Source organism: Myripristis murdjan, chromosome 22 (assembly GCF_902150065.1).
Source record: "Myripristis murdjan chromosome 22, fMyrMur1.1, whole genome shotgun sequence".
Taxonomy (NCBI): Eukaryota; Metazoa; Chordata; class Actinopteri; order Holocentriformes; family Holocentridae; genus Myripristis; species Myripristis murdjan.
Window position 1 is genome coordinate 30,071,036 of NC_044001.1, and position 12,570 is coordinate 30,083,605.

At 41.9% G+C, this 12,570-nt stretch overlaps 1 protein-coding gene across 1 annotated transcript in view; it reads right to left on the reverse strand.

Moving 5' to 3' along the window:
* Positions 1–1,509: 1,509 nt before the first annotated feature.
* LOC115380774 (protein phosphatase 1 regulatory subunit 37) overlaps positions 1,510–12,570 on the reverse strand; it is a 35,015-nt gene continuing 23,954 nt past the window's right edge. Inside the window, exons 7-11 of the mRNA XM_030081981.1 lie at positions 10,849–11,004; positions 10,251–10,363; positions 6,318–6,459; positions 3,428–3,594; positions 1,510–1,650 (exon numbers count right to left, since the gene is read on the reverse strand). Coding sequence (XP_029937841.1) covers positions 1,510–1,650; positions 3,428–3,594; positions 6,318–6,459; positions 10,251–10,363; positions 10,849–11,004 — 719 coding nt within the window. The remainder of the gene's footprint in view (positions 1,651–3,427; positions 3,595–6,317; positions 6,460–10,250; positions 10,364–10,848; positions 11,005–12,570) is intronic.

The window sequence follows — 12,570 nt, forward strand, 5'->3', positions numbered from 1 at the left end:
AGCCATCTTTCCACCCACCCACACCAATACGCACAAATGCTTTATCATCACGTCACTCAGCTACCTCTCTCAGAGCGTGTGTTCACACTGCCAGCGTCAACAAGTCACCCAGAGTCGACTCATTTCCGACAGAGCTGAGCAACTGCAGAAACCGAGCAAAACTGTGGTCATGGTCATCAGCCGTCAACAGCACATCTGATTTTTATGCTTCCTTGTTTCCTTAATGATAGGATTTTGTTTTATGAGCTTTAGCTTCACCCTGGAGGTGCCCAATGGATGAGACGCCATTTAAAAGGACCAAGGTGCCTTGGTTCTGGAATGACCTGCCTGTGGAACTCAAGTATCTTCTGTTAAAAAGCCCATGAAACATGCTTTTTTTGATTTGATGTACTTCCTGTTGAAACAGGAGGCTTGGTGCAGGGAGACATCATTCACAAGTGCAAACCAGCAGGACCTCAGTTTGGGAGAGAAACACTGTGAAGGTTTTATTGGTTGAAATTTTAATATATGCCCACTAGTGCAGGATGACATCACTATTTAAGATGTTGTGTTTCGCTTTTGAAAATCGATTTTTATCAAAAAGCTTTCTTGTAATTGCATTTAATTTTGAACTATTGTGTTATAAATGCTCTTGTCTTGACTTTGTACTTTGTAAGTCTTGCTCTCTTCTGTTTTACATTTTTAACTCATCTAGTGCTTTGACATTTTATTCCTGGTTTTTAATAATTCTTTGTTTTGAGATCTTATTCTTCATGTTTGAATTCTTATACTTGGCTGTTTTATTCTTTCATTATCATGTATTTTATTGTTTTTTATTTATGTGTTCACTGTAAAGCACTTTGTAATGCCGGTTTTGATAAGTGCTATGCAAATAACTTTTATTACCATTTTTAATATGAAAATTTCCAGTTCTTTACAACTACAGGAATGGACTGACTACAGGAAAGACCACAGGAATGAACATATGATGTGACTCTTAGAGGTCAGCTGCATTCTTTGTTAGCTTTAATGAGTCGTTTTATTATTTTAAAAATAATAATAATGCTAATTGGCATTGGCTTGATACTTCAGCAAAATGACCCGCTCTATAAAACCAAAATTAATATGACGCAGTAATGACAATACATGGAAATGTGCAACCTTATTTTTCTCGGTCAAACTTTGCAGCTATACCAGTGCAATCAGAAATCAGTCAGGATAGAGAGAAATAACCAAGAGTGAGAACAAGTAGTGAAAAAAAACCTCTATCCTCCAATACAGCAGTGAGAGGAAAATGTCTTTCCCCTCTAAGCTGAGGACTTTGCTGTCCCTTTCACTGCTGCTCTCCTCCCACGCTACAGGGCCTCTGAAACAAGTTGCTAAACCTTCCCTTCCTGTTGCCTTCCCTTCCTGCGCGAACACACACACACACACACACACACACACACACACACACACACCACAGCGTTGTAATTATCACTCAGTGAGAGAACCACGCTCCGACAGCTACACCTCACTGACACGCGACATTCAAGAGAGGACACTCTCCGCCGTTATCGCTCGGCTCCTCTGCTGGAGAACAGCTGACAGGACGTTCACGTTGGCCAAATCCAAAGCCAAATATTTAAGCATCAAACAGGTAAACAGGACGAACAGGCTCCCCTCGTCCGACTGGCGATTAAGGGAGTCGGCGAGGGAAGTTTAGTTCATTAGCTGGGTTGACAGAGTCCCTGATAAGGATGTATAAACAGCTCCACCTTGCAATGGCTACAGAGAACTTGCCCCTCGGAAGGCTGCTTTCTCACTGGGGCCGGGCTCCATGAATATTTTAAACGGGTAAATAATTAATAATTAACGGCAAACAGGCCAATGATCAAATGGAGCAGCGTGGCAACAGACATGAAAAATCAGACTCTTGTAAACAAAGACGAGGACCCAGATTTCCTTCCCTCTTGCCACCTTCTTTTTTCGCCTTTTAAATATGCGCATCTACAATCGCCCCCCCGCATCGCCATAAAACCACACGCACATACAAAAGGCACATGTAGGAGCGCACAAACTGGCATATAGACGGCGATGCACTCTGTCAAACACACATATGCACACACACAAAGTGCTGCCATCACCCCCTCCATCAGTCACTCACATTCATACCCACACTTATTTTCCTTCAGAAGAATGAAATTTTCACGTATTCCTCGGCGACCTGGGGAATATGACTGAGCGCCGAGTGAGAACACTTGATCTGGCCACCCGCTGTTTTCTGATGGAAAGATTTGCTTTTTAATACAATCGTCACTCCTCCCACCTGGATATGCCACGCCAAGACAAATCCCAGCTGTGTGACTCCAAAACCTGACAGAGCTTAAAAATTCCCTTATTACCATTCCCTTAAAATACCCGACCACACTAACTCCCAACAATAGTGGAAATGCTAATCACGTCTCTCAGTGGCTTAGAGGAGCATGAAAACAGAGCCACCAATATGGAGGCTTTGGTGCATGTGCAAAGTGAGGAAGAAGCCTCTGCTTTAATGACACACATTCACAGAACGTCATGGTTCTTAAAAGCCGCTTCCCCGCAAACTGGCACATCTCGCCGTTTGACTTTAGCCAGAGGAGACATTTCATAAAAATCAGACTTAATCGTGTAAACAACAAGCAGACAAACAGAAAAACCACTGCAAACAAAAATAAAACAACTTTGGAAGCTGTGCACGGATCGCCTTCAGAGTTAATTTTAAAGTAAGCATTCCGTTCCTTGGAGATTTTAATTAATGCTTTAATATGCAAATAAGTTAGCTGAGATAAAATCATGACAAACAGATGGCAAGTGTGGGTAATTATTTTGTGAATCCAGCAGGGGCATGTATTAAAGTTATGGCATCGTTTTCCTCGGGCCTCTACAGCCATGGAAGGTAGAGAGAAAAAGTATCACTTATGAACTGAGACACAGATGACTTATTTGTGTCTCCAAGTGACAAATCTGTGACCACAGTGACTCCGACTGTATCACAAAAGACAAGATGTTACGGATAAGCAATCCTCCAGTCACCAATAACCTTTAATTCTTCATTTTGATGGATATTTTCCATGAAAACCCCCCCAAAAGTCATTTGGATGCACACAAAGCTGAGACACAAAGGATGTTAAGTTTGAAAGAATTCAGAGTTATAAGTTGGTTATACTCATCACCAATTCCATGATGAAAAATCCATCCCTGTTCGGCATATGATAATTAAAGTCCCAGTCTACAATATTTTTACACCTACATATTTTCATACAGATTAACATATATTCTTGGACGCTCACATTGCACCATATGATACTACTCACACACGCATTCTACCAGTCCTTGTATCCAAAGGTCAATCAATCATTTGACAGTCTGGGGAATCAGCACAGAAACAATGACACTGTTCCAATCTGTATCTGGAAGACGGGCTTACCTCTTCATGATGGGATGTCTGGTCCAGATCCAGACTGGCCAGCGACCGATTGATCCTCAACGCCAGACACAAAGCCATCAGGCCGCCGACCTTCACCTCGTTCTGACGGACATCCAGCTGGCGGATCTGACGGCTCTCCGCGAGGAACTCGGCCAGCGCCACAACACCTTTATCGACGACAGTGTATACTTCATGATTTGAGTTATTCAGTCACAGGAGAAAATGCTTGTGAAGGTCCCTGTGGTGGAAATGGATGATGCTTCTATAGGGTTTCTGTGTGTGGTGACATTTATTGAAGGTGCCTTTAAAGGGATAGCTGACCCATTTAGAAAAACATCTGATATTATTTCATGTTCCAACGAGCTATCATGTAGGACAGTGGTGGTGCCTCTCGTTGTTACTGAGTGCTGGATACTGGCTGGATGCTCCAGATGCTAACTGTTAGCCTCCGGCCATTGAGGTGGACTTCCCCCCTGCTAACATTCCTGAAAATAACCAATTTAATCCACTGAAATTGCTAAATAAACATAGAGTTGGATGATGTGTCGCCTGGAATATTGTATATAATGTTGCATTTTTTAATCGTAAAAAAAACAAAACAAAAACAAAAACATAAGTAAATCAAAGGTAGAACCATTTTCTGGCGTCTAAATCCTCTGTTTTGCTCCACAGTTACAACGGAATGAGCTAGCTACAATATTACTTGCCAGCTATCTTTTAGTACTCCAATGAAAGTTGTTATTTTTGTCCTCCATTATGCATACATGTGCTTAAAGAAGAAAACACACGATAGCGAACACAATCTACTTCTGTCTCTGTGGTGGCTCCTGCTCCTCTGGAGTGGAGTTATAAAGGAAGTGCAGAGGTTACTGGATCTTTTTGAATGTTGAAAACAGGAAAAATACAGATTTAAGATTTTTTTTTTTTTTTTTTTTGGCATTTCTGCTTAATTCGGCAGTCACAGTACAGAGAGAAGGTAGGTGAGAGAGAGGGGATGACATGCAGCAAATGGCCTGAGGCCGGCTTCAAACCCACAATACTGCGATCAGGACACAGCTCTAACACACGGTACATGATGTAATCCAGTGAGCTATGGGGCAGGAAAAAATACAGTTTTTAACAGTAATTTGAGCAAAAATATCATCTGTAGGGACTCAGTAATCATATGCATTTTAGGTTTCCCTATAGCAACACTTCAAACTGATATTAAGCCTTTTTTGAGTGGATGAATGCAGTTATTTTTCAGAATGTTAGCTGGGGGGAAGTCCATCTCAATGTCAGGAGGCTAACAGTTAGCATGTGGAGCATCCAGCCAGTATCCAGCACTCAGTAACAATGAGAGGAAGATAGAGCCACTACTGTCTTAACAGCTAATTTCTTCAAAATGGGTGAACGATCTCTTTAACTGCTTTATGGTTATTGACTGTACTATAGTATGGCTAGATTTGTCAGATAATGGCAACAACTCTGGACGTCATAGTATTAACCACCTCGTCTCTTACCTCAGCTTAAGCTACAACACTGTCATTCTTTGGCTCTGACCTCTAAGAATCAACTCAAACAATAAGCTCATTGTGCCTTCAGAGCAGCTTTGTTTAAATGCTTTACAAGTCAAACACCAGTCTGTTCAGGTAAGCACTCATCTTCATCAGTTTTGGGTGCTCTGGCCAGGTAAATAAAAAAAAAAAAAAAAGTTAGTCCCTCTGGCCAAAAACTTGGAGATTTAGATACAATCAAGCTAATTGTCCCTGGATTCTTTTGTTTAGCTGCAATTTAGAGCATTTTGGGAAGGTGGTGGGGTAAATGGGTTAATTTGGGAATCTTCATCATAGGAATTGTTGTGCAGCAGTGACACAGAATGAGCTAAACAAAGCTAAATGTGATTGTGCAGACCTCTGGTAACTAGTTGACCATGAATCAAGACCATTTTGGAGCAACCTGTCAGCTACTGGTATAATTTTGATGGCTGCTCATCTTAAGGGTAAGTTAGTCAGTAAGTTACCACTTGTAAAACATATTTACATTCATTTCAAACATAAAAGGCATGCTAATGATCTAGCAGAGGACAAAGACATGAGAGGAAAACTCCAAAGGAAATAAAGTGAAGGAGGCGGGTTGAGGAGTGTTCAGAGGACAAAGAGCAGGCAGCAGAGTGTTTATATATCAGAGCTCTGTGAACTAAAAGGCTAATGAAGGATTTAGCTCAAGATTTACCATCTGACACTGCAACAGAGTTAATATCGTGCATTAACCTGTATATGAACCTATGGGAAAGACATTATAATGAAATTTCAATGTATAATGTGTACAAATACAGTACTAAACAAAGGTAACTTGCTTAAGTGTTTATTCTGAGATTGATCAGCCAAAATTTAAATAAAATTTAAAATTTAAATTAAAAAAAAAAAAAGTAAAGGTCTGTTACCAAAGGTATTTTATCAACTACTTAGTTAAACATCACTGATCCAGGAAACCAAGCACTGACTTTATCTACTCAAAGATAGAGTCATACTGACACACAAATTTGCACATTTTTATGGAATAAGACCTAAATTTGAATATATTAATAGCAATGTAAATAAAAGTCAACATACAAAACGTGTTTGGAATTGTGCCTATACAGCGTGTGCCTAACTGAGTAGGCGAGTATGTGACCGACCGGCTCTTGAAACCTGCCAGGTAGGCCTAATGTAGCTCGCTAACTGGACACACAGTATCATGTAGTTAATGATTCGCTGTGCATCCTTACTTGTAGGTATAGATGTAGATAAAATGATGTTAAAATGATGTTAGCATGTGTCTCATTCAGTCATAACTTCAAACACAAACGCAAAATGCTGTAGTCCATGGCAGTGGGTTGAGGATACATGTTGTGTGTGGTTGGTGGTACCTTCACAGGTGATACTGGTGCGGGCCAGGCCAAGCCGCAGCACTGACCGGTTCAGCATCAGGGGCTCCCGGATGGATTGGATCCCCTCGTTCCCCAGAACGTTCTCACCCAAATCCAAAACCTCCAGGACCCTCAGCGCCGGCTACAACAGCAAAAACAAAGGTCAAAAAGATTCACTGAGAGGCTAATAATGTCACGCTGTGGGAAGGGATATGTAATATTTTGATGCAAATTTTGAAGGTTAAGATTTCGCTCAGAGCAAAATTGTGGTGAAAAGCTGAGGAAAATATGACTTCTGTTAGGCAAACCACAAACATACACAGAAATCAGTTTTCACACAGGCATTAAGTCATGCTTTTTCTCTTTAAAAGAACCTATCATCACATAACTTACGGGTTTGATGCTACTACTGATGATATGTCCACTATAAATGTATGTTTTAACAGTGGAAAAGGTGGCAAACAGAGTTGAGGTGAACTTGCCCTCCACTACATCCTCTGCTACTCTCCTGCCTTAAAGTATCCTACTTTAAAAGGCTTTTGAAGTTCATTTTTTTTAGTGATTATTATGTGGTAATTACAACCCCATTTCAAAATGTTTCATCTGATTTGAAATGCTCAGAACTTCTGCTTTGACTCTCTAGAGCCACATTAGCGCTGAAGCTTGATTAGCTGGCGTATAAATCTGGGGGTGTCTGGGGCACGAGGGGCCGATGTTGCCCAACAGTGCGAAGAGGAACGTACCACCCACTCCTCTGTTGTCCCCTCGCCTCGACACCCTTGTTAAACTCCTTTGGTCACCGCTCTGAAGAGAGGGAGCGCGGGGGCGGAAAAGGAAGCCAGGAAGGCAACCGACAGACCCGGAGAGCGTGTTCTTTGGAGTTAATTTGCACCACGGTGACAACAAACACACTTGAGAGCCCCCACATACATCCCCCACCCCTCCCTCCCTTGCTGTGCTAGCGCTAATGCCGGCTTGGAGTCGCTGTACACAGAGACACCGCCACATCCGATGGATGGTGAGAAGGCTTCTCCGGCAAAGAAGGGGAGAAGGAGGAGAGGGAGGACGAGCATCTCGAATGGATATGCATGGGGGATAATACCAGACAATTAAAGAGGCAAGTGCGTGGTTGAGAGTGTGTGAGAGTCAAGCATGGTTGAAGCCTGTCAAACGGAAACCACAGAGGGGTTGGAGTGAGAAGTTTGAGGGGTGGAGGGGGCAGAAGAAATGTGGATCCCCCCATGCCCACCCCCAACCACCCCAAAAAATAAAAAAAAAAAAAAAAGAAAAAGAAAGAAACGGAAGAATGCAAGCAGAAAAATACAGCCCTGCTTGAGATATTCAACTCACTTGAAATCTGTTGAACAGCATCACTCTGACTTGGGAAGCGTGTTGACCAAGGCTAAACTCTGATAGCCCTGGTCCACATCTGCCCTCCCTGTCTCTTCAAGAGACAAGACAACAAGCCAGGAGGACAGAGAGGACAAGCAGATACACCAAGCAGAAAGGTTAATAACAGCTCTCCCCGTCATCATATTCGACACGACCAGCCACGGGTCTAATTATCATCATTATGGCCTGCGAGGACGTCTATTTATCCCTGTGACTGGCATGCTGCATGAGCACCCCTCCTTAACACACATCTATTATTTAATCAAACTGTTCCTCTTTTTGGTAGCACTGGAGGAAACAGGGGAAGTGTGTATATGTGTGTGTGTTATCCTTAGGAGGCAGGCCTTTAATTTCTAGCCTTTTGACTTCCCCAATCGCCACTCACATGACAGGAAGGTGCAGTTTCACTGCCAATCAGGCAGAGGGAATGCATGTTATTAGGATTGTACAGTGAAACACACAGAGGCGGGTCTGTCTCAGGATAGGATTCTCTGGATGAGGCCCAGTGCTTTTCACTTCTTTGATCTGGATAGTGGCAAGCAGGTATCGGCTGGACAAAGCCATTTATATGGTACATAGCTAATGTTCACTGTGAAGGTGGGTGTGGCTCAGCTAGCTGGCTTGGGCTCCCACAACTACAGTAAATCTCAGCAGAGCTCTACTAGATTTGAAATTTCCTCAGTCGAATCAGCTTTGGACGTTCGAGAGAATTTGACTAGTTGTGATATTTATTTATTTGTTTAATTATTCATTTATTTAATTTGTAGTCTTTCTGTAAATCAGAAAATGCATTTGCACAAATTTCCATGTTGATAGACCAATAATAAAAACATCATAAGCAACTAGAATCAAATGCGATAGTCATACAAACACCTTTTTGAAGATTTAGAATTTCTAATCGCTGCAGTCGGGACTAAGTCCTGGTAAATGGTACGCGCTCTTAACCGGTGAGCCACGGGGCGCCCCTCCCTTTCAGTTTTTGCACTACATTTTCTTACAGCAGCAGGACGGTCTGAGAAGTAGTATTATCAGCAGCAGTGACACTATTGCATGGCTTTAGAAATGTGATAGGAACACTATAGACAGTTTATCTGTGCTGTCAGCCAGTGACCACACATTGCTATATGTCAGCTTGATCATGAGGGTGTGTCTTGGCTAAATCAATCATCAACTCAATTAATCAATCAATTATAAAACAACTGCTCAATTAAAATATTCTCTGTCAGGGTGCACCCAAAGATCTAGAGAGAGAAAGCCGAGCCACAGTCATTGACTGCCCTTAGACAGAAAAAAAGAGTGCAGTACAGTCTTTTGGCCATCAGGGGCAATGCTGAGCTTTTGCTCAACAGACTAATATCAGGGTAGTCATACAGAGATTTGAGGCCCCCCTCAGGGGGTGGCTTTTTTATGGTGCATTGGTGAAAATGACCAGACAGTGGTTAAAAAGATACATCACTGGAAAATATCTGCTCTGTTTTGGAAGTGCTCTGCACTGCCCCAGTAGCCGAAACAGAGGAGGAAACAGCACGACAGCTGTAACAACTTTGCTGCACTCCTGTTCTCTGTCTCACAGCAGGCAATGGCTGTGGTTCAGTTTTCTCTCTCTATAGGCTTTGGTCCAAACTTTTTATGCAATGTAACTAAGATTTGAAATGCACAGCATTTCAAAAAGGGGCTCTGAACTCAAATACCGCCATATAAGGAACTGCAAATGAAGAAGCAGTGGTGTAAAGACATCCCAACAGCTGATATATAGTGGCTGACTGGTAGCTAGCTGCCTGTTGACTTGTCTCAGTTGCTGCGTAGCTTATGGTGGCAGCCACCCCCAGGGTTACTCTGTTTTAATTCATAGCTAATAAGAGGCCCTGTGATGAAGGTGCATGTCAAATTTTGATGCCGACATCAACATTGGTGGTAAGTTACATCACTGATTCTTGAGAATTTGGATAAATCATGTCCCACTAAGAAAAATGCTATTTCTGCTGGAAATTTACAACATTTTAATGAATAAAAAGAATCAAGGGCATAATCAGGGGGTCCTTTGCACATTTGTAAGGTTCTTTTATAGGTTTATTTTTAATTTGTATTAATTTAATGATTATATGTTGGCCCATGCCCTACAAAACCAGTTTGGTGCTATTGAGTTATTAAAGTAATAGTCTCTTTAATACAAAAATCTGTTTTTCAAAAAAAAAAAAAAAAAAAAAAAAAAACATTACGGTGACGGTGTTGACAAAAACAAAGTAGCCTAATAACTGGAAAAACCTATTTTATGAAAAAAATGCAAAATGAGGAGGTTGCACCGGTACATTGCTGAACAGCCAAGACCTTGGCCTATAATGACATACCTTCAGATTTTGTAATTTACCACTTTTTTTTTTTTTTTTTCAAAATTAAAACCTGTTTTATCCAAATTCCCAAGAATCAGTGACATCTAAATTCTACATGGGCAAAATGATAGAAAAAGAATTGAATTGACTGTAGGATGGTGGTTTTGCTAAGGTAACAGATGCTGTTAGTCCTACTGTAGATGGTCCTCACCAGAGTCTTGGCGAGATGGACCATGCCGTTGGCAGTGATCTGGTTGTTCTTCAGCAGTAAGACCTTCAAGCCCGCTGTCTGCCACCTCAGACCGTCGCACAGCTCCTCCAAACCTGGATCACAGCACACAATAAGAAAACAATACACTGTAAACTGTTGATGTTCAGGAGGAGCTGCTGAAAATGAGCATGTGTGTTTAGTTAACCTAGCCCAGATAACTTATATTATCACTTATATCATCACTGCTGCTGCACTGTGCAGTTTTGCATGTTGGTAGCCCCAAATAACAGCAAGAGGTAAGTGAACGTTGCGGACTTCATTACACAGAAATCCTGTAATGTGGCCTCAGTAAACTGTATGTCTTTTTCTCAGTAGACTATCTGGTGGGGGTGGAGGTGGTGAGGAGGTTCATCCATCTTTGGCCAGTGACGATGCTCTCATTTGCTGTTGTTAAAGAAGAACTTTTGGATTTCTGTCTTAATAAATTTGAATATTCACGAATTGCGAAAATCTGTGTAAACATCATAATTAAATGTGAGACCACTTGTCAACCTCATTTTTTATTGCTCTGTGTTTTCTGACAACATGAAATCCTTACCAGCATCTGCGATGGCATTGCTGCTAAGCTCCAGTGTTTGCAGAGTGTTGTTGTAGCGCAGCATATCTCCCAGCTGCATGGCGTCCTGGTAGCTGTTCAGCAGGTTGTTGGTAAGGTGGAGCTCTTGCAAGGCTTGGTTTGACTTTAATGCGCCAACTACAGATGGTGATAAATAAAAAAAAAAGATTGGGGAAAAATCAGGACCAAGGGACACAATCTTAAAATTTATATGAGATGTGATACACCAGTGGCGAGCGGTGACGTTTTTGTGTAGTCATGCTGTGGTCCCAATTTCATGCGAGCAGCTGCGAGGGCGCGAGCTCGAAAATTTTTGGCCATTTATTTATTAATAAAAACTCATAATATGGTTTTTAACTATACTATATCAACTCGACAACTCGATTTTGATAGACACACGTGCGCATTTTGCCCCAATGTTACCAACAACAATGTGTTGGAATTTACAGTGTAAATGAAAGAGGAAATTATTAGAACGGCCGGATGATGCAGTAATAACCAGTTACAGAGTCAAGCAAATGACACATGAACATGCTCACAGTGTTACCAACAAAATGTTGGAATTTACCATGAGATCAGAACTATTGGGACGTGCCACGGGGTGAAAACACACAGCAATGTGACCAGCTAGCCTACATGGTCAATGAAATGACACACAAACATGCCCAACTGCCCATCAGGCTACGCACCAAAGTGATAAACGTCAGAGAACACCTCTTTTTCAGAACACCTGCAACAGCCTAAATCAATGAAACATGCCAGGTCACTCAAATGAAGTTGTATTTTCACCCATTTTAATTGGCACGATGCAGATGAAAGAACAAACTAATGTTAACGTTCCCGTACTAGCTAGCCAGCTAATGACGTTAACGGTAGCTAGCTGTCAAGTGAATGACTTGCAGTTGCCGCTGAACATTTCAAGCGAGCTTGCTACGTAGCTACTCGTGTTGGGCATGCGTCTTCTGAAAAGCTGATTGGCAGACAGCTTATTTTCTATTCAAAACGCCCACGGACAGGAAACACCGGCTACAACACTACTGTACATACTCGGAATCACAGAGCGCATGGGCGCGTCAAGCTGTCAACTTTCCAGCATGTCGCTAGCAAATTGAGATAGATACGTGTATGTAGGCAGTAGTTTGCAACCAAAATGATAGAAATAAGGTATATTATAAAAGGACACACTAGGAGACCAACATTTTAAAGGTTTTAATTGAAGGGCTTGGGCATGCGCTGCATTTATAGCTTATTATGACCACTCGCCCCTGTGATACACTATACATGTATGTCCTCATCCACTGGACCTCCAGGTTGTAACAGTGCAGGCTGATTGATGGTGAGTGAACCTGGGCATGAAAACGAAAGCACAGCAGGACTCATCATCTCCTACAATTACTGCGAGAAAGATCAAGTTCGCTATTTTCAAGATGAACAAGCCATTGTTGAAGCCTTAGTTCTTCTTCTTTAGTACAGGAGACCTTACAGAACACCTGTCACATTTCAAGGCCTTCCCCCCGAAATGTTATTGTGTTTCCTGCTATTGTTAAAATCCTTTCATTATGGTCCTTTATCACCGCTTCTTTGGGTGTTTGGAGGAAGGTTATTGTGTATGTATGTGTTTAGCGGTCCAAGTGGGCGTTCTGTGCACGTTTGCCTCGGTACTGTACTGTGTGCATGTGTCCACGCTGCCTGGGCTCGCGCTGC